Here is a 20,089-nt window from a genome sequence, read left to right on the forward strand (position 1 = left end):
CTAAGTGTGTGAAGACTTCCTGTAAAGTGACGAATCATTATACTTTTATTATCGTCTAAACAAATGCGGCCCCCTTCAGTGCAGTCAGCAAACATTCGGTCCTGGGAAGCTCCCTCTAGTTGTCCTTATAATTTCGCTCGTTTAGTCACGGCGCGCTCTCTGCTTTAATGAGCAGAATTAAATTTTACCTCCCTGCCTTTTTCCGTAACCTTCAGGAGGGGCGTCGCTCACAGCGGCCAAACCCGGCTGTTACCAGTGATCTTCACCCATGGGAAAATGACAGATCTGGACGGATACTGTGGGCCGGGACGGATCCCCGACAGATGTGGCTTCCGTGACGTATTTTTTTCTTTTACATCACTTGCTTCAAAAGCCGGCGTTGAAAGCCCACAGTCCATCTGCAGGAGCCGTGCCAAGGGTTCAATGCCGTGGGAATAAAGGTTGAAACCGCACACAGCGACGGGGGGGGAAACCCGAGGCCCCATCCGGGCTCCCTCAGAACCTGCACGGGGGGCAGCTCGGGCTGAGAGGGCAGGCTCGGGGCCCATGTGGGCCCTCACTGGCTTTTACAGGGCAATGCAACCTTTAGTGCTGCAGATGTTTCTCTCCAGACGTATCTCGTAGGATTTATTTTAGTGCCATTCCAAGGAAAACCCAATAACACAACACCTGTAGAACTGATTGCATTTATTCAAAAGATGGCAGTTTTTGATGTGATGTGGGATAAAGGTGAGTGAAATGCAGCCATAAAGATGCACGGTTCGCACGTTCCTGCCTAACGTTTGGTGTAAGGGATACGGCATCTTGGCTAATGGCCCGCTAACGCTAAAAAACAATGAAATAGCTAAGGGTTATTAGCTAGCGGCCGCCGTCACATGGCGAGTCGCGCGGCCGGCTCCGCGGCAGCCCGCAGGTGTGTGCTGATATTCTATCCCTGCCACGAATGGCCGTGCTTGCGCTGTGAAATCGTCATTACATCAGATCAATGGGTTTCATTTAATGTCACGTCCTCTCTGTGGGAATTTCAGCATGATGTTTCAGACCGACGGGCAAGCTATCTGGGCCTCATCATAAATTAGAATTATGCTTATTCTGCTCAGCAGTCTGAAACGCATGAATTTGCCATTTCCCAGGGTGGATCCCAGCACGCAGTTGGAGCGTAGCTACATGATAATTCTGTTGCCGTGGTGATCCCGCCCTGAGTTATCACAATTATTAATTAGGTCTCTGTGGTGGTCCGGGCCGCGTCAGCCGTCTTTATGAATCTTCCAAGGATGAACGTCACATTCTTCCATAATGCTGACCTGTCAAAGCACCTCCATTAAAATGTTGAATTTATTCATTCTTGTGCTGAACATAGAGCACTTCTTTTGAAAAATAAATGTAAAGGCTAAATGAAGGACATTTAATTTATTTTTTGAAATGAATAAGTTTCACACTGCCATTTTTCTACAGCCTCGGTTAGAAGTCGGTCAGAATGAGAATGAGATTTCGAGGGTCACATTCACTACGCCGAACCTACAAATAAAATAACACAGAACAGAGAAGCTTCACCGAGCAACACCGGTACCAAGGCTAAAATATGATGACTAACAGGAGTAACATCACAGACAATAAGCGCAGTCAGTAATTAGCTATGCTAATGGACCAAGATACATCCAAATGTGCGAGACCATGAATCGTAAAAACGGTCTGTTTGATTTCCAGTTTGTCCTTAATAAGCTCCAGTTTCATGGGTTTACACAGCTTAGCAGATAAGGGATGCATCTGTAGCCAGTTGTAGATCCCAGCTCTTTATGATTAATCGTGAAAGTACTGAGCTATCATCAAACATCACTGTGGACTGGGGGGTGGTTCACAGTGGAGATGTAAAGTCATGATCCTGATCGCGAGTCTCAAGTGCTAAAACAGCCCATGAGTCACCCCCTTACTTCTTTACAGACGTCTTTACAGACTTCTTTACAGACGTCTTTACAGACTTCTTTACAGACGCCACATGAATTCAGGAACAGGAGACATGAATCACTAAACAAACAAGGCGACACACTATGCTACGACTTAATATGACATTATTATTCAGTAATCTGGGCTGCGGGGACCAAAGAAGACTTTCAGGAGATGGCCAAACTGCGCGAAATTCTAGGTGACTGGTGCAAACATTCAGCCTAAGGGCATCACTAGGGGGCAGCATTCCAGAGCAGCAACGTAGATATAGCCATCAGGCGCGGTTCTGGGGACAGAGGCGAGGTTCAGCCACATGGCACTGGCTACTTCTTTCTGGTCACGGCCTTCAGCAAAGGCACCCAGCGGTTCCTGACGCATGGCAGCTGGGCCTCAGGGGGGGGCACCGGGGTCAGCTGAGGGCCGTCGTGCTCCTCGGCTTCAGAGGTGATCTCCATCTTCTGGATGACGAGCTTCAGAAGGTTGTGCTGCTTCTCCAGGATGGTAGAGATCTCTTTCAGCCTGGTAAAGACAGCCAGCTGAGGATGGTGCCCGTCACACAGAACCAGCACCATCACCATCACCACACATCCACTAGGGGGCATCTTTGGAATCAGTACCCGGCTTTGTTTACACCTGTCAGCAGGTTTAAACGACCTTCAGCACCCCGGTGTTACGTCAGCTGTGAGTCACTCCACTTTCACATGACTCCAGGAGACGATAGCCAGTCTGCAGCCATAACACCCCCCATGTGGACTGTACAGAACGAGCACCCACCCAAATCTGTCCCCATATGACTATACTTTATCATCACCTTGATTAACTTTAATGCTGCTTTGATTTATATTCTTTAACTCTGTCTTTGTAATAGATGTTAAAATAAATAATGCACTGGCAGGTGCCTTCCTGCAGAGGTGGAAAAGCATTGCTCTTCTCCTAGGTTTAATTAACCAAAATTAACAGCACACATTGCAAACTTATTGATATTTACCTCTTGGAAACCACACACCATAATTAAAGAAATAAATTGTTTGTCAACAGCTCTGTATTCGTTTACAGTGAAAAAAAAGAGTCATTGATACGGGGGAATATATTACAGGGTACCACGAAAGGATGGTGAATGTCTACGTGTGAGCACTAGAGGGCGTTGTCGGCATTTGTCTAATGGGCCCTGAGCTAATCGTGCGATGACATTTATCGTTTCTTTTCCCTTGCTATTGCATGTTTATATTCACGTTCTTAGCCTTTTTGTGACATTTTGGTGCTGGAAGTTAAAGCGTGTCCCACACTGACTGGTGGGGGGAGTGACAATCTGATATACGCTGATGCTACGGCAGTAAGTAGTGTAGTAACTGTAGCAGGACATTAGCGGTCCCAGATCTGCTCAAGATGCTGCTTGAGCAATTACTAAGCCCAAATCACTCCGGGTTGAAGACGCGAGTCTAAATAAGTTCATTAAACATGCAAAAAATGTCACACAGCGTGGACAGGATTCTACTTAGACCTTTTCACATAAGTAAAGCAGTTCAATCTGCTTTTTATACGTTTTCGTACAAAATAAGTGCAAAGGAGTGTAGCCAAAAAAAAATAAAGAGGAAAGTATGGATGGGGTGCAGCCTGTACCTGAGCTTCTGCTTCTGCACCTCGTACTCAAAGGGGGTCAGCTGCTGAGTGCTGGCGGACAGCCGGGTGCGCACCTTGGGGGGGCCCTTATCAGACAGGAAGTGCAGAGGGCCGGTCTGTTTGAGGGGGTGAGAGGAGGCCCGGGGGCCGGTGAGAAAGGCTCGTACCCCCGGAGCTGGGAGTCTTATGGAGTGCAGGTTTTTCGAAACGCTTATGAGGGATTTCAGGCCCGGAATGGGGTAGAGATGATGAAAACTCAAATAACTACCTCATTAATTAGTCTGGATTATAACCCACTACAGGTTTAAAACATTAACCAGCAGGGTTCATGCCTTGAAGATCTTTATTAAAATGTCTAAAAACACACCAGACTCTATATTTTAAGTTTTACTCAAAGTTATACTATATAGACCTTTCTTATTGTGTCAGGGGGAAGGGCAGGTGTCCCCTGCCTCATTCCCTGTGATAGACTGGCATCCTGTCCAGGGTGTCCCCTGCCTCCTGCCCTGTGATGGACTGGCATCCTGTCCAGGGTGTCCCCTGCCTTATACCCAGTTCTGGACTGACATCCCACCCAGAGTGTTTCCCACCTTGTGCCCTGAACTTGCTGGGACAAGCAGCAGGCTCACAGGGATCCTGTCCATCATCAGTGGTCACTTCAGATGGATGGATGTATACTGCTGCAGCTGAATGTACTTTGTTAGACCAGCACCAGTGAATAAAGCCACAAACCTTTTTGCCACAGATTCCGTTTGGGTAAACAGTGAGGGTTTCCTGGTCCACACGCTTCATGAACCAGTAGGGTAGCTTCTCCTCCAGACTGGTGTGTAGCTCAATCTACAGAACATGATGGAAAACATTTCCTATCTGCCTCACATTGTTAATACAACATTCCATAGATGTGTACAGTATGGATATAATGGACAGTGTGGGTGGGTTAGATTAGGCAGTTCTCAAACTTTTGGTTTGCACAGAGCAGTTTACACTGTATTGTTGAGGTAGGGCGGGGGGGGGGGGGGGTGGGGGAGGTGGGGTATATTTGCAAGTAGATTGATCGGAAATTTCTTACGTTTCATTCAGATGAGTTCAGAAAGCTTGAAGATGAGGAGTCATAAAAATATATAGTTCATATTTATAAATATGTAGTTAATGGAATGCCTTTGGAAACCCCTAATTTGGATGGTGTGGACATTGTGCATGGTGTGGACAATGAAAAAGGAGTGGACATTGTGGACAATGTAAATGTGTAGACACTGTAGATGGTGTAGACAGTGTAGGTGGTGTGGACAGTAAAGATTGTGTGGAGAGTGTGGATGGTGTGCATAGCGTGGATGGTGTGGAAAGTGTGAATGATGTAGACAGTGTAGATGGTGTGGACAGTAAAGATCGTGTGCATAGTGTGGATGGGGTGGAGAGTATCGATGGTGTGGACAGTGGATGGCATGGACAGTGGATGGCGTGGACAGTGGATGGCGTGGATGGCCCCCTCACCTGCATGGCAATGCGCTTGAGGGCCGCATTCCTCTGCACCTCCGCGATGTCCCCAACCGCCAGACCTATCTGGAAACAACATGCAGCAGCATGAGCCTAAAGACCTTTCGCATCACCTTTCTGCGTCACGTAGACGAGGGAATGGCTCACCAGCAAGTTCATGAGAAGAATCGGCATGAGGAGAATGAACCAAACCAAGGTGGCATACGTCAAATATGGAAAGCAGAGATTCCCGTTCAAATAGGGTTCTAGGAAGTTCTCCCGGTAGTTCAGCTCCCCCACCATCATGATGAAGGTCTGCATCACCGAGAGGTCCAGCCTATCGAAATTATCCTGAAAAAAAGCATCCAAAATGAATTTACTGGAAGCAGCAGGATGCAGGGACGTACAGAAGCAAGGGGGTCTTCTGTTATATCCCTGGGCTGGACCCTTAATGGGAATTGTGGGAAATACCCAGAACACATTGTTTACAGATGTAAAGTCATGCTTGGTAAAAGTGCTGACAGTCCAGTGAGACAGTCAAAATGAGTATCTCATGCTGATGATCATGGGTGCCTCGGGTTGGCTGGGGACAAAGGCAACGTACCTGACCAAGCATGAGCGAGTAGAAGGCCAGGGCGAAGGCCAGCAGCAGGAAGAAGAAGAGCATGATGATGCGGATGAGGGTGCTCATGATTTCCCCGAACATGACCACGTAGATGCCGAAATGTTCAAACCTGCTCCATGGGAGGGAGGGGAGGTGGGGGGAGGGCGTAACAGGGAGCATCTTCACTCAGAGATGCACACCTCATGGTGCTTTGGAAGTCTTAATGTGTCTACAGCGCAAGCACAAGGCTTTTCAACACTATCAAGGTGAATAATCTCCAGCCATAATAGACTCAGGAACTTCTGAAGGTCAAGAACAGTTTTTTAATGCAGACTCTGTTTGAAAAAAGAAGATTGTTACTCTTGGGGGGAATTCACAGGACGATATATTTTAAGGGCTGACTATCCTTATGTGGACAGTTTATGCGTACACACACACACACACACACACACACACAGACACAAACACACACACAAACAGGAATATGTTTTTGTTGGTTTGTCAAAGTTGCTGTAATGTCTGCTAATGAAGCCTTCAAATATTGAGTTTACCAGCGGGAGCATTTCTGAAAATTAGGGTTTTTTTTTTTTAAAGTTACTCGCACCTCTGCAGATAGAGCAGGAAGTTGACCCAAGAGAAGAAGACGGCCCAGGCTCCGGCCTGCCAGGACCAGGAGGTCGGAAGGTTCATCAACAGAGGGATCACAAAGATGAGTGAGGAGACGGCCGCACCCCAGTCCAGGGAGTTGGACACGTCCCTGAAGTAGCTGAGGCGCTTTGGGGAAGAGGGTGCAGAGTCAGCTGCATCATCCCAGCTGTAAAGACGCAGGGGCCAGCGTGGAGCTTATATAAAGTTCAGATGAATGTGGTTTCATTTCTCTTTGGAGTGTGGTAATAAATTTTAAGGAGACATCAAGGCCGACACACAAAAAACAACTCCATCCCGAACTACATGACGATGAAATGAAAGAGTAAATGGACATACTGTACATTTCTTAAGGAGTGTCTGATAAACACCAGACACACCCTGCTTGGACGTGTCTGACGGAGCCTCAGAACTCCGCCGGTTTTGGGTTTTTCTAATCTTCTCCGGAGGGAGAGGGTGGAGCTGGACCCGCATCAACCCTACCTGCTGCAGCAGCTGGACCAGCTCCTTGATTATGGTGTAGAGGTTCATGGCCAGAATCAGGAACATGCAGACTGTCAGGATGTAGCTCTGCTGCAGGAGGAGAAGGCCAACATTTCCGGGGAATTTCATGTGAAACATGGGAATATCACGCTGATGCGCGTCACTCTGTCCATCATTCCACTCTCCATATTCCTGTTTCATTTTTAAACTTACATGGCTTGTTAAATTTTTCGCTAACATTCCAGAATTTCACCTGAATGGTTTTCAGATGGAATCAGGATGTTGGGGAGTTAAACCATAGGGAGAGGCCTAACCCTAACCCTAACCCTAACCCTAACCATAACCCTAATCCTAACCCCTAACCCTAACCCAAACCCCTAACCCCTAACCCTAAACCGTAACCCTAACCCATAACCCTAACCCTAACCCCTAACCCCTAACCACTAACCCTAACCCTAACCCTAACCCTAACCCCTAACCCTAACACTAACCCTAACCCCTAACCCCTAACCCTAATCCTAAACCCTAACCCTACCCCAAACCCCTAACCCCTAACCCTAAACCGTAACCCTAACCCCTAACCCTAACCCTAACCCTAATCCTAACCCCTAACCCTAACCCTAACCCTAAACCATAACCCTAACCCTAACCCTACTAGGCCGGCAGTGATCTCTCTGTGAAGTGAGGAAGAGGCTGTTTATGTCGGGATGAAGGGCATCTCACCTTCTCCAGGGAGTTGGACTCCATGCGCAGAGACGTGCCGTTGGCTGTGTTGCTGTAGTCCGGCCTCAAGGTCACGATGACATGAGAAAGAGGCAGCAGGCCTAGCGAGTACATGGCCAGGTTCAGGATGTGAGCTTTGCTGCCATAGGCATTCCTGGAGGAAGAGGAGGATGAGGTGGGCAGGGAGACTCAGCGGAGATCCCAAATCACGCTGATGGCACCCTCATCATGAAGAATTCGTTTCCAGAGGGAAACAGATCTGACCCAACACAAAAATCAAGGAGGTGGTCTGGCAAGGAGGAAAAGTTCACTGGGTGGTCTTTCTCACACCCAATGGTCCAACAGAAGTGGGCTTACTGGCCAGGGCAGTCTTTGGCACAGCTAACGGTTCAGCAGAAATGGGCTTACTGGCCAGGGCAGTCTTTCTCATAGCTAACAGTCCAAAGTGGTCCAAAGTTTGTCAGCCGTGCTTGTAAACACGAATGCCTCTGTACTCCTCTGTGTACACAGATAGAACGGCATCATGATGCTTCAAGATAAATGTGACTACCAGTGTTACCCGGTCACCCAGAAAGTTTGATAGACTCACCATTTCATTTCCAGATACTTCTTACACACAGGATGGGAGAGGAGCTCAATGCGGTTATACTGCACCATGGCCTTCAAAACACCAAGGGAGAGAAGATCAGCCAGTGACTGGTGACACCAGACTGGACCTATCATTGTAAAGTCTTCCTGGCTAACTTCCTACCTCAATTTCTGCCACCATCCTAGCTAGACATCTGACAATGACCCTAGTCATCAGTACTGCATCATCACTCTCCAGATAGACCTTGTTTTTAACTCATGAGTAAAGCATATACATACATTGAGTGCAGCAAGAGGTTGGGCTGTGTTTCCCTCATCCTTTTGCAACTTTTTGAACATCTTTATGGGCATCTGAAGCCATCTGAAGTTGTATGTAATCTGTTGGGGTTGAGGAGAGATTAATTTGAGTGGGTAAAATCCTGAATAAGCAATACCAGTAGGGTGAACACTGATCTGGATTTGCTTCTGACAGTCCGGTTTTCCTGCCCTCTTTCTGTTCTCCACTTAGCCCCCTTGTCTTCTTTTTTCCTCTCCCCCCTGCCCACCTCTCTGTCAACAGCTAGTGCCATTCTCTCCCACCTCCAGCTGCACGAAAAAAATACCCACATGCACATACTATGGAAGCCGAAAAACGGCCATGCTTGCAGTATATTGTAAATGTATTAAATAATATCGATATCTCAATAAATGTACTGTTCTCAGCTTCTGTAATATGTTTATAACCCCCCCCCCCGTCAAAAACTTTTCATGGGTGGCCTCCTTTATGGGTCTTAGTACTCAGTTTCCGGACACAGGTATCCCCCTTATCACATTCATGCTGGTGGTAACTTCCAGAACCAATCAGCACGCTGCCTTGGAGGCGTCTGAATGGTGTGAGGCGTTATAATGTCAACTGACTTCCAAATGTAACTCACTTTGTACTCTGAGCTGTTGACGTCATCTTCAGATTCCTTAATACACTGGTCCAGGAGATACTGAGCGAAACAGAACATGGTTTTTCCAAACATGAATCATCATGCGGACGTGAATGCGAGAGTGAGAGCACTTAAGTGTTAAAAGGCAGACCTTCAAGGACTCTGGGAGGAGTTCTATCATCTCCAGAATTACGCATCGATTACTGGATCTAGGATTGTAGGTCTTCAGGGCCTCTTCACTCCTGAAACAGCAGCAGGAGTTTTACTTAAACAAAAATGTTCTGAGGTCAGAAGGAGAAATGACTGGTTCAAAGAAATAACTAATCACATTGTAGAGGAGTCCAAACTAGAGGAGATGGGACCGACCAATCAGATGTATTGCTTCCACTGACCTCTCAGACTCTATAACAGCATCGACCACCTCCTTTCTGCCATTTTTTAGTGCTTCGTGCAGGAAGGTGGCGTCATTCTTGTTGAAGGTGACTTTTGCGCCCCGGTTCAGCAACAATTTCACGGCAGAGGCGTGACCCTCCTTCGCCGCCACGTGCAGAGCTGTGCTCTTTTGCACAAGAACAGACAGTCCCGTTTGTAGCAGATTTATGGCACGCTTAGCATTTGTGGGGAGTTTAGAAACATAGGGCTCACTCCCATAAGAGACCCCCTCACACACACAGCCTTGGGGCCTTCAAATACCACTACATGATTTGGTCCCTAACCCTCAGTTTTTCATATATGTAAAAGAGAGATTTTTACACTGAATACAATGAATATTTAAAACAAAATGTAAACAATAAACAAATCTTTATTGCAGTGTGTGAACAACAGAAGCTGACATTTCGGGTTCAGAAAGTAAAAATCCAAACCAGGATTTTGCTTCGACCAACCGGTTGAGTGACTGTGGCTCCTTATACTCAACTGCTTTGGAATTTTACTTCCTGGACCTGAAATGTCCATCTATGGTAAACAAACCCCATTAGGAAGCCAGACAAGGATTCAATAGTGTTTTGTTTTTTTCTTCTTTCTGAAATGCATAGACCACAGTTCCAGCATTTTGCAAATACTTATTCACACAGCTACATATAATCAATGCTCCGTATTAATGTCTGAGGCTAGGTGCCTGTGTATAGCAAAGCCACTGCTCTCACCCCGTCCTCGTCCGGCTTGTCCAACAGCTTCAGGTTGGCCCCCAGGAGCAGGTTCATGGTCTTGGTGAAGCCCTTCGCCGCCGCGTGATGCAAACACGTCCAGCCCGTGTAGTCACTGCAGAGCCAAACCACACAGCACCATCTCTATGTGGTAAACAGCGTCACACATGCACCCGTCTCCCCCAGCGAGTCGTCCTTTCGTCAGAGGTGGGCCAGGATCCCCTCATGAGACCATGAAGGATCACGGCGCCCCCTGCTGGCAGAAACTACCACACATTCAGGCCAGTACTAGGTACAGTAACTGCTGGTTTGGACCCCCACCCCCAGGGCTTGTTTGGGGTCATATACAGTGTAAGTGAGCCCACCCCCATACCCAGGTCACGCTCTTCCATCCTCATATGATGTGAACCAGTTTGGCCTTGGGATGCTTCACAGAGAGCTGATATGACGTTCTGTCCATGAGGTGTAGGGTTAGGGTTAGGGGTGTGTGCAGAGCTATAGACCTGTGGAAGAGCGCCCCCTTCCTCAGTAGGAGCTCCACCACTTTGGTGTGGCCGCCGCGGGACGCCAGGTGCAGGGGTGTCAGGCCTTTCTGGTCGCCCTCATTGAGAAGCCTGGAGTCCACCATGCCCTCCAATAGCCTGTGGCACGTGTTGATCCGCCCATACCTGCGGGAGAGCGACAGACATGCTCCGGTAAAGCCCTCGGAAACGGTGTCTAAATGCACGCCATGAAAGCAAGCCCGAGAAAGGACGCCGGGTCCTCCTTACGGTCGTGCTGTCATGGCGCACGTGATGCTCTATCGATCACATCATGCCGTTCCAGGTTAATAGGCAATTAAAAAAGCCAAAACTCATTTTTTTTTTTTAATTCCCAAATCATATATGCACTTAATGCCTGCCGTCCTCATATAGAGACGTGAGAGTTTGAGTTATGGTCTCCGTGGCATTGGCAGATTAAACAAATGGGGTCATGTGCAGACACGGATCCGGCGGCGCTCACTGAGCTGCGAAATGAAGGGCCGACTTCTTGTCCCGGGATTTGTGGCACACCGACGCGTCCAGCCCCAGCATGCTCTTGACGCTGTCGAGGGTGCCAAGACGGCAGGCGTAATGGAGGGGCGTGCAGCCCTCCAAATCCTCGTCGGCCAGCAGCATGCTCACACTGTCCAGCTGCAATGACAGGGCACCGGTCACCAGCAGGACGGCAACGCAGGCCCGCGCTGGCCGGAAGCCATGTAAGGTGCCATTAATGGCCCCTGGGAGACCTGTAGGGGGCGCTATAAAATAAGACTGCAAGCAAAAAGGGCTACATCCCTGTGGTGATTTCACATATACTTCTATTGATTGAAAATGACTAATTTGTTTATAATCACCATAAAAGGCCCTGTCCGCTGTGTGCAAACACCATCATTTATTCCCAGGGGGTGTGACAGCCTCATTAACTGTTAGAGCTATGGAGGGAGTCATCCCCCCCCGCCCCCCACCCCCGCTTTATCTGACAGTCTGCATGTGACTCAGCACCTACTTTTGCCTCTAAGGGTGAGGGTTTGAAGCATCACCTGGAGCGTATCTTCTGAAAGGTTCTTCAGGCCCTTGGGCTGCAGAACCACGAGGTGCAGAAAGTTCCTGCCGAATCTGTCCTTCATCTTCATATCGGCACCTGACAGGGAATGCAGGTGAGCTCAGGCACCACCCCCCTCTGGTCGGCGGGTCGAATGGGGGCGGAGCTGACCCCACCCTGCACTCACCTCTGGAGAGCAGGAGTGCCACACACCTCCAGGCACTGCAGCTGGTGGCCAGTAGCAGGGGCGAATGACCCTTACAGTCTACGCGGTTCACATCTGCACCCTGCCAGGCACAACAACACACGGTTAATGTAATACGTGGAGTGAGGATGCATATTATGGGATGGCCACATGGACAGTGAGTGTGACACGGCTGGAGTTTCACATCAGCACTGATGTCTGCCCGCGCTTCCTCAGTGACATCATCACCCTTAAACGCGGCTGCGTCGTCATGAGAGCAGACGTTTCTCAGTCTGCAGACACCTCCTGACTGCCCATGTGACCGCCACACTATGACCACCAACAGAAAAGAGCAGCCGCCAGTCTAATCTAGTCAGCATGATCCCATATTTGGCGGACGTAGTGAGTGATGTAATACTGCGAAAAGCGGCAGCTAAAGGGACGTAATTACATGCCAATGATAATGTGGTCTGATCAGGTTAAAGGTGTCTGTCAGATTTCCCCATCAGCAATCAAGTAAGGAAGACGCGTCTGAAGGCGTGTACCTTCTGGGTACAGGGCGTGTTATTTATCTGTACAGCATCCTCATCCAATCAGATTCCATCTAATTCAATTCACTGGTCCAATTTCATTCTTCAGTTTTCCCCAAGACCATAAATGCCAGTTCACATTACTGATAATGCCAGCGACAGACTTCCCGTGCTTCCTCCAAACTACGTACAAATATTGCCCATGTTTCTCATCTTTTCTATAAGAAAATAATGACCGGTAATATTCTTATACCACAAATGATTTATACTACATAACACAAACTGCGGAGCGTTACCTTTGAAATGAGTAACTCTGCCAGCTCAGCATAGTCAAATATCATCGTCCTGCATAAAAAAGGGCAGAAAACATGCAATGAGCCTTCAGCTGACAACAAAAACCGCAGATACAGTGTAGTGGGTACTCTACTACCATACAGTGTAGTGACCCTGCAGTGGATACTCTACTACCATACAGTGTAGTGACCCTGCAGTGGATACTCTACTACCATACAGTGTAGTGACCCTGCAGTGGATACTCTACTACCATACAGTGTAGTGACCCTGCAGTGGATACTCTACTACCATACAGTGTAGTGACCCTGCAGTGGATACTCTACTACTTTACTATGTAATAAGACTGGTCACTAAGTTATTAAACATTAGCAAATATGGTGTTTTATATGTACACGTATGTAATCACATTTTCATCACATTGTGCACACACACACATACGCACACACACACACATACGCACACACACACACATACGCACACACACACCCTGTGTATTTGATTTATCACCACATCATAAAGCTATTTTACGAAATATCACATTAACACGTTTCCTGTTAAAAAAACATACTGAGACATTTCCCACAAAAAAACGTGTTTCAGGCATGGTAGTAGTTGTGATGCAGAAAACTCATTTCTCTAATTATTTTAATGCACAGGAGGACTAAATGGTGATGAAAAGAACATCCCTTAAATGGCCAGATTCTCCCTCGAGGCGTGTCTGTGCGTGACAGACCTGTGTAGGGGCGTCTGGTTGGCACCATCGGTGATGTTGATGATATCCTCCACCCTGCCGTAACTGGCCAGCATCAGCTCCACAGCCCCCTTCGCACCCTGGGTGCAGGCAAAATGCAGGGCCGTGGATTTGTCGCACTATCGGAAGACAGACAGATGCGGAATTGCAACATCAACTGCAGTCAACCAAACACATACAGAGAGAGATGGGAACTAAGTGAATATGGAGCTGGGTCCTTTTTCTGGGTCTCTGGAGAAACGACACAAACCCCACATGAACTCGGCCTGTGTGAACAGCAGTGGCTGCAGTAGCCCTGAGCTCCGAGTCCCACGGTGTAAGTGAGTGCCATTCATCCCAATTAAGCTATCAGCCAGCGTTCCCCCCTCTTGATGGTGCCTATTTTGTTCTGGTTGCTTTGCATTTTGCGCTAGATGGTGCATTTAAAACAGCAGAGAAATCATCTTCGTAAAGTGAATTTGGCTGACTGGGAATATTTTTGCATAATAAGTAAATCTGCTTGGCCTTTGGTTAAACATAACCTGAAAACCTTGAGTATAAAGGTTCAGAAAAGCTTCCAACCAAACTCGTCTACACATTGGCCTTTTGTGCTACATATAGTCATCAAAATATCCCAAGACATTCTGTTACTTGTATGTCTTTTTTTGTAAACAATCGTGCATGAATGATAATAGAAAATTATCAGACAGAAGTCATAAGAAGTGTGGCTTGGTATTGACGTGTTCCCCAAAGTTCGGTGTGAAGATGAAAAATAAAGATTTACCTGCCGGAGGTCGATTCTGGCACCTTTGTCGATGCAGAATCTGATGACATCAATGTCTCCGCCATGTACGGCGAGATGGAGGGGGCTGTTGCTTGACTTGTCCAAGTAGTTGATTTGTGTTTCTGTGCTGTAGCCCAACCTTTCCCCTAAGGGGTTGTCACACAAAACTGATCAGTTAAGGAAATCCATCCTGTTCCTGAATCTCCACCCCCCCCCCGCCCCAGCCCCCACCCCCATGGTGAACAGAACAAGCTAGCACTGGAGAGGGCACAAAAACTGCACAAGCGTTATCTAAGTGATTAGAACACATACCTCCTAAATATCCACGAGAAAGGCATTTGTGAAAAAGGTGAGGTGTAATAGCTTTGGTGAAACAGGCATAAACGCCGGCCATGCTGCGCAAACGCAGCCGCAAGCTCATACCCTGCCTGAGCACCAGCTCCATGGCCCTCCTGGCCCCTGCAAATGCCGCAGCGTGGATAGCGAAGTGGCCCAGCTTGTTCTGCTTGCATATAGCGGCATCGTGTTGGAACTGTGAGGAGAAACACACACAGAAGTTTTCAGGGCAGCTCAGGCATCCCGTCCCGCCTTTATAACCCGAGACGCCCCAACCAGACGCACCAGGCTACTGAGGGCCTCACAGTTGTCCATTGAACAGGCCAGAATGACTGGCGTGTTCCCCAGCTCCCCCTCCAGGTTGGCGTCAGTATTGCGATGGGACAGCAGCCGCTGTGTGGAAACAGAGAACACCTTCAGAAACCCACCCTCTCACGCTGTTGGCTCGTAGATTTGCATTTATTTTACGTGTCTCAATCCTGTCGGGGCGTGTTGGAAGGTTGGGGGGGGGGGGGGACTCACGTTGACGAGGTGGTGGTGCCGCAGGCTGACGGCCATGTGCAGGGGGGACATGAGTGCAGCGTCGAGCACGTTCGGGTCAGCCCCTAGCTCCAGCAGGGTCCCACACACCTCCAGCTGGTTCTTCTCCACAGCCCAGTGCAGCGCGGTCTTCCCCTCAAAGTCCTGTGCATTCAGTGCTGAAATAGGGGTGTAAATGTTGACAGTTTCATTCAATTTATTTTTATATAGTGCCTTTCACAACAGAGTCATCCCAAGGTGCTTTACATGGATGTGTTGTGAAACATTACAACATCATTAGCGAGAGTAATACAATCCAACGATAACGTCAGCTAGTACCCCTACAGGACAGGGTACACCCTATAGGGTGGTTCTCACGACAGGGTACACCCTACAGAGTGGTTCTCAGGACAGGGTACACCCCATACCGTGGTTCTCAGGACAGGGTACACCCTATAGGGTGGTTCTCACGACAGGGTACACCCTACAGAGTGGTTCTCAGGACAGGGTACACCCCATACCGTGGTTCTCAGGACAGGGTACACCCTATAGGGTGGTTCTCAGGATAGTGGGTAAAACTGTTTATCAGGCTTAGGTCTCCTGAAAAAGTCACAGAACAGACCCGAGACCACCAAGCTGAGCCAGCGGTGGCATTGCCACAGTGACCTTGATGGAGGGTCTCACCCTTGGGGCCGGTTGCATGTGCGAGAAACTGGACGACAGGAGGAATTCCCGCGGAGGTGGCATAGTGCAGGGGGGTAGCACCAGACTCATCTCGGGCACAGAGGGACCCCGGCCGGCTTCTCCAGAACGTCTCCAGAAGCTCAATGTTGCCTTGGAGAGCTGCCTGGAATTATGAGCAATTGGCAGAGGGGTGGGAGAGTGGTGGTGGTGGTGGGAGGGGGGGCAGGGTCCATTAAAGTATATTAAACATCAAATTAAATCGTATACAAGCTCTGGAGTCACAAAGCTACAAGCTGGAATGAACTTGTGTTGCATGCTGATTTCATCCCTTTCAGAGATTGCTTTTGCTTTGCTGGATTTTGTAAATGTCTGAGAAGAACATGCCCCCCACCCCCCAATGAAGATAACAGATGCTAAGGGGGCAGAAGGTCTCACTTCAAACACAGCTGGGAAATCCAGCGGGGCGTTCTCCTCGTCCATCACGCACTTGTAGGAGCTGCTGTGCTTTGACCGCTGCTCCGCCAGACGCATCCCCTCTCTCGCTGTGGACAGAAAGCGTCACAAACGGAAAGCCTCCACAGAGCTTCAGATCACCCACACTTCCTCTCTGGTACAGGATGTATTTCTATATTACGTTTTAAATTCTGAATATCTCTTTCAGATAAATTCCAATTAGAATAAGCTAAGTACTTTAAGTTTGAGTTTGTGTTAGAACAATGCGGAATGGACACCGGATGTCATTACTGAAAATAAGCACACATTTAAGTGTAATGAGGCTTTTAATGTTGAGGCTTCCCTGTTAAGGAAAAGCAATTACTCGGCAGCAGCTGGATTTTCTTGTGTCTCACTCCACTGGGATGGCCCCCTTTGGGACGGTTTGATGGGCCTTGGTCACTGAGGTACCAAAGACCAAGTACAGAGAGAGAGAGTGTGGCTGTGTCGCATTACGGTAAAATATCTGTTAGACGAACTAAAAAACCAAGTATGGAGAGAGAGTGTTGCTACATCGCATTATGGTGACCGCTAAAATATCTCGTCTACATGAACCCAAAGACCAAGTACAGAAAGCAAGAGAGAGACCATGGCTATATCGCATTACGGTAACCGCTAAAATATCTCAGCTAGATGGACTCAAAAACCAAGCACAGAGAGAACACATTACGCATTACAATGGCCGCTAAAATATAGCAAGAAGATCTGGAGGGTATAGTGTGATAAACATGGCCTTGGTTTGATCATTATAACGCTCGCCATGTTTTTCTCCGTCGTAATTACCTAAAATACTAATATGTTTGTAGACTGACATTAGGGAATCATCCTGAAACGCAGGATGACTTTTGAAATTCTGATAGATGGAACCTGCATGGCTCAGGAGCAACTGACAGTTTCAGACAGATTTTCGAGTTCACAGGTCCAGCCTCTGACCCCGCTCTAAATTGCTGCCTGGGATAATGGCTTCTGGAAGATTGCTTTTAAGAGACTTTGGGTCTGGAGATGATCTAACTGAGTGATGGTCATCTCCATTATCAAATAATCCTATTTATGGGAAGACAAGCCTGATTTTCATGCTCGTCAAAATTTTCATGTATATATTTTATATACCAGCTAACATTTCTGACAGAGAATAGATTGAAGAGGTGTCAGTCATCACTCAATGTGTCAGTCATCACTCAATGTGACAGTCATCACTCAATGTGTCAGTCATCACTCAATGTGTCAGTCATCACTCAATGTGTCAGTCATCACTCAATGTGACAGTCATCACTCAATGTGTCAGTCATCACTCAATGTGACAGTCATCATTAAATGTGTCAGCCATAAGTCTATGTGTTTGTCATCATTCAATGGACTTCCTCCATCTGAAGGGCATGAGTTCTGGGTAACATCGTGCAGCTTTTCGCTCTGTAACATGCTTCCAAATGAGACACACTTGTTCCTCCCATATTCTGGCCATTTTTGCAGGCTTATGGCTCTGATATCTGTTTATACAGTGAAGTTTGTAATTCACTCAGTGCACGATGTGTCTGAAACTGCAGTCTCACTGCAAGGACAGCACTCGTGTTTGACATTTCCTAAGCCCACAGGAAGTCTTTTCATATCAGCAGACAAAAAGTCAACACAGTTGCCTAGCAATTGCAGTGCAAACAGCAAGGATTGGTAATCAGGTTTCATGCTAAACTTTCAGTATGATGTATAAAAATACTCATTAAGGGGAGTTTTATTTTTTTGGTGCTTTAATAGTGTTTGCTTCAATTCACAGCTGGATGAAAGTGTTGAGAAAACAGCTTAAATTCTGCAGGTGATGTAAATAGGTAATAGTTATACATGTGAGATGTGTGAAACATGCCAGGGACATGAAACATGCTTCCCTACACTGTATGACATGAAACATGCTTCCCTATACTGTATGCTATCCAAGCACTTGCATAAGGGTGCATTTTCTATCACTTGGAAATGGGAGAATCTCCACTTGGCTGTAACAGTTCATGTTGGTTATTTATCCCACCCCCGGCTCACAAAAGTGTCCGATTATACCGGGGGTGGCACTGGGGGTCTTGTGAGGTGCTGACTTGCTGTCCACAGTCAGTGACACAGTCAGGTTGGAAGATAATAGACATGCACAACCATACTGCATAAAAAGGTAGGAGGTGGCTGGTGGATGGATGGATGGATGGATGGATGGATGGATGGATGGATGGATGGACGGATGGATCGATCGATCAATATCAAAACAGTTACTTTTACTCTTTGTTTTACATTCCAAACCCGTCGGTTGTGTAACGGGAAGTTTCAATGGATATAGTTTGTTTACATTTGACAAACTCCAGCATATAATACTTGTATTATTATAGTACAAATTCATTTTCTTGAAACTGTAACAGGTCAAGTAGTATGATTCTCATATATATATATATATATATATATATATATATATATATATATATATATATATATATATATATATATATATATACACACACACACGCACGCACACACACACACATATATATATATACACCAAAAGAAGTATAACTGGTGTCTCTTTGAAGGGTTCAATTTCACTGTTACGTATTCACCAAAACGTCGGTGTGACAACTCAGTGAGCGCTATGATACCTCGGGATCTATCACTCTAAACTGTCAGACACTGCGGTCACCTTAGTCAGGATCAGCCCCCGTGTGCGGCACAGCATCTAGCGACATCTAGAGACCAGCGACATCCGGTAGAACTTCAGAATGTAACTCAGTTTAAGTTAAATAAGAAATACGAATAACAAGAGAAAGGTGCAGAGGAGGCAGAAGTGCTCCCTACCTGTGGGACGGCAGGACGCTGGGATCCCGTATGAGAACAGAAACGGGGGTTTATATAGCGACATCGACCTCGGGTGTCCGTTTACGCCGGCTTGGGAGGGGGCTGCGCCACTATATGAGCAAAAACACGGGCAGACCCGCCTTCAAAACGCCGGCTTTTGTGACTAATACAACAATGCAATCATCTACTTAGATGATTTCAGTGCTGCAGCGGCTAAGTGTTGCAGTGCCTTTAAATCTATCAGTTTGCGCCTCTTTGCTCTGGGATCCCCAGTTCAGCGTCAAGCGCCCGGCCGCCGCCGCCCCCCGCAGGGATGCGCTCAAATTAAATCATTAAGACGGAGGGGCTCTGCCACGTCCAGTCACTCCGCAAAGTTTTTATTGCGTTACTAAGTTATTGCCGTTAGATAACATAAAGAATTGCCCCCATATAGTGTCGGTAATGGTAGGTGGATGGTAATGGGAATTAAAACTATGCCTGCTGTTTATCATACGGGATTGCCCGACAGACAATTAACTGCAAATATGGTGACGCCCATCCCTTAAAGGCAGAAAATATGTTTATTGAAATTTATGAGGGCTGCTCTTGGTAAGGACTAAGTGGTAATCCTACAGTATGACGTCGTAGATTGTTTAATGTTGAAACTAAACCTACGCCCTTGTTAGTCCTACATGTCACATGTCATACATCTCACTAAAAACATAGCAGTCATCAACACAGCTATGTGTGGCTGCCTGGTCCAAGGAAATGCTCAATTTTCATTGGATCAAAATATACGTAGGCCTATACAAATCATTAAAAACCTAATCAATGATTAGTTCCTCTGTGCACGTGTCTTTAGCTTTAATCCCTGCATTAATAAATTCACTGCTAGTATTAAACATACGAACTGCGGTTTTCCCAGAACTTTGGCCCTCGGGAGCCTATCAGTACATATCAGTGCAGCTTTTAATAAACCCGACCTCATTATGTCATTATTAATCATAACACACGCGATAGTCGTGTTTGCTCTCC

General features: G+C 47.1%; 1 protein-coding gene across 1 annotated transcript; it reads right to left on the reverse strand.

Annotated features, from left to right (window-relative positions):
* Nucleotides 1-1,448: 1,448 nt before the first annotated feature.
* Nucleotides 1,449-19,197, reverse strand: trpa1b (transient receptor potential cation channel, subfamily A, member 1b). The gene is made up of 28 exons (XM_048976928.1): nucleotides 19,076-19,197; nucleotides 16,199-16,305; nucleotides 15,764-15,926; nucleotides 15,083-15,258; nucleotides 14,846-14,953; nucleotides 14,648-14,756; nucleotides 14,225-14,370; nucleotides 13,444-13,580; nucleotides 12,713-12,761; nucleotides 11,890-11,989; nucleotides 11,701-11,801; nucleotides 11,142-11,311; nucleotides 10,643-10,807; nucleotides 10,140-10,254; nucleotides 9,387-9,553; nucleotides 9,146-9,236; nucleotides 8,995-9,054; nucleotides 8,360-8,458; nucleotides 8,082-8,152; nucleotides 7,493-7,646; nucleotides 6,770-6,859; nucleotides 6,246-6,415; nucleotides 5,642-5,771; nucleotides 5,206-5,388; nucleotides 5,056-5,124; nucleotides 4,297-4,401; nucleotides 3,565-3,680; nucleotides 1,449-2,463 (listed from the first exon to the last, which is right to left on the reverse strand). The coding sequence occupies exons 1-28, from the start codon at nucleotides 19,137-19,139 to the stop codon at nucleotides 2,268-2,270; spliced, it is 3,411 nt and encodes a 1,136-aa protein (XP_048832885.1). The 5' UTR covers nucleotides 19,140-19,197; the 3' UTR covers nucleotides 1,449-2,267.
* Nucleotides 19,198-20,089: the final 892 nt, after the last annotated feature.

The sequence above is a fragment of the Brienomyrus brachyistius genome, chromosome 15 (genome assembly GCF_023856365.1).
Source record: "Brienomyrus brachyistius isolate T26 chromosome 15, BBRACH_0.4, whole genome shotgun sequence".
In the NCBI taxonomy this organism is placed as follows: domain Eukaryota; kingdom Metazoa; phylum Chordata; class Actinopteri; order Osteoglossiformes; family Mormyridae; genus Brienomyrus; species Brienomyrus brachyistius.

Coding starts and splice junctions, on each gene's coding strand:
- trpa1b (XM_048976928.1), bottom strand. CDS start 19,139: ATGTCGCTATATAAACCCCCGTTTCTGTTCTCATACGGGATCCCAGCG. Junction 11,802..11,889: donor GGCACTCCTGCTCTCCAGAG/GTGAGTGCAGGG, acceptor ATTCCCTGTCAG/GTGCCGATATGAAGATGAAG. Junction 7,647..8,081: donor AAGTATCTGGAAATGAAATG/GTGAGTCTATCA, acceptor CTCTTCCTCCAG/GAATGCCTATGGCAGCAAAG.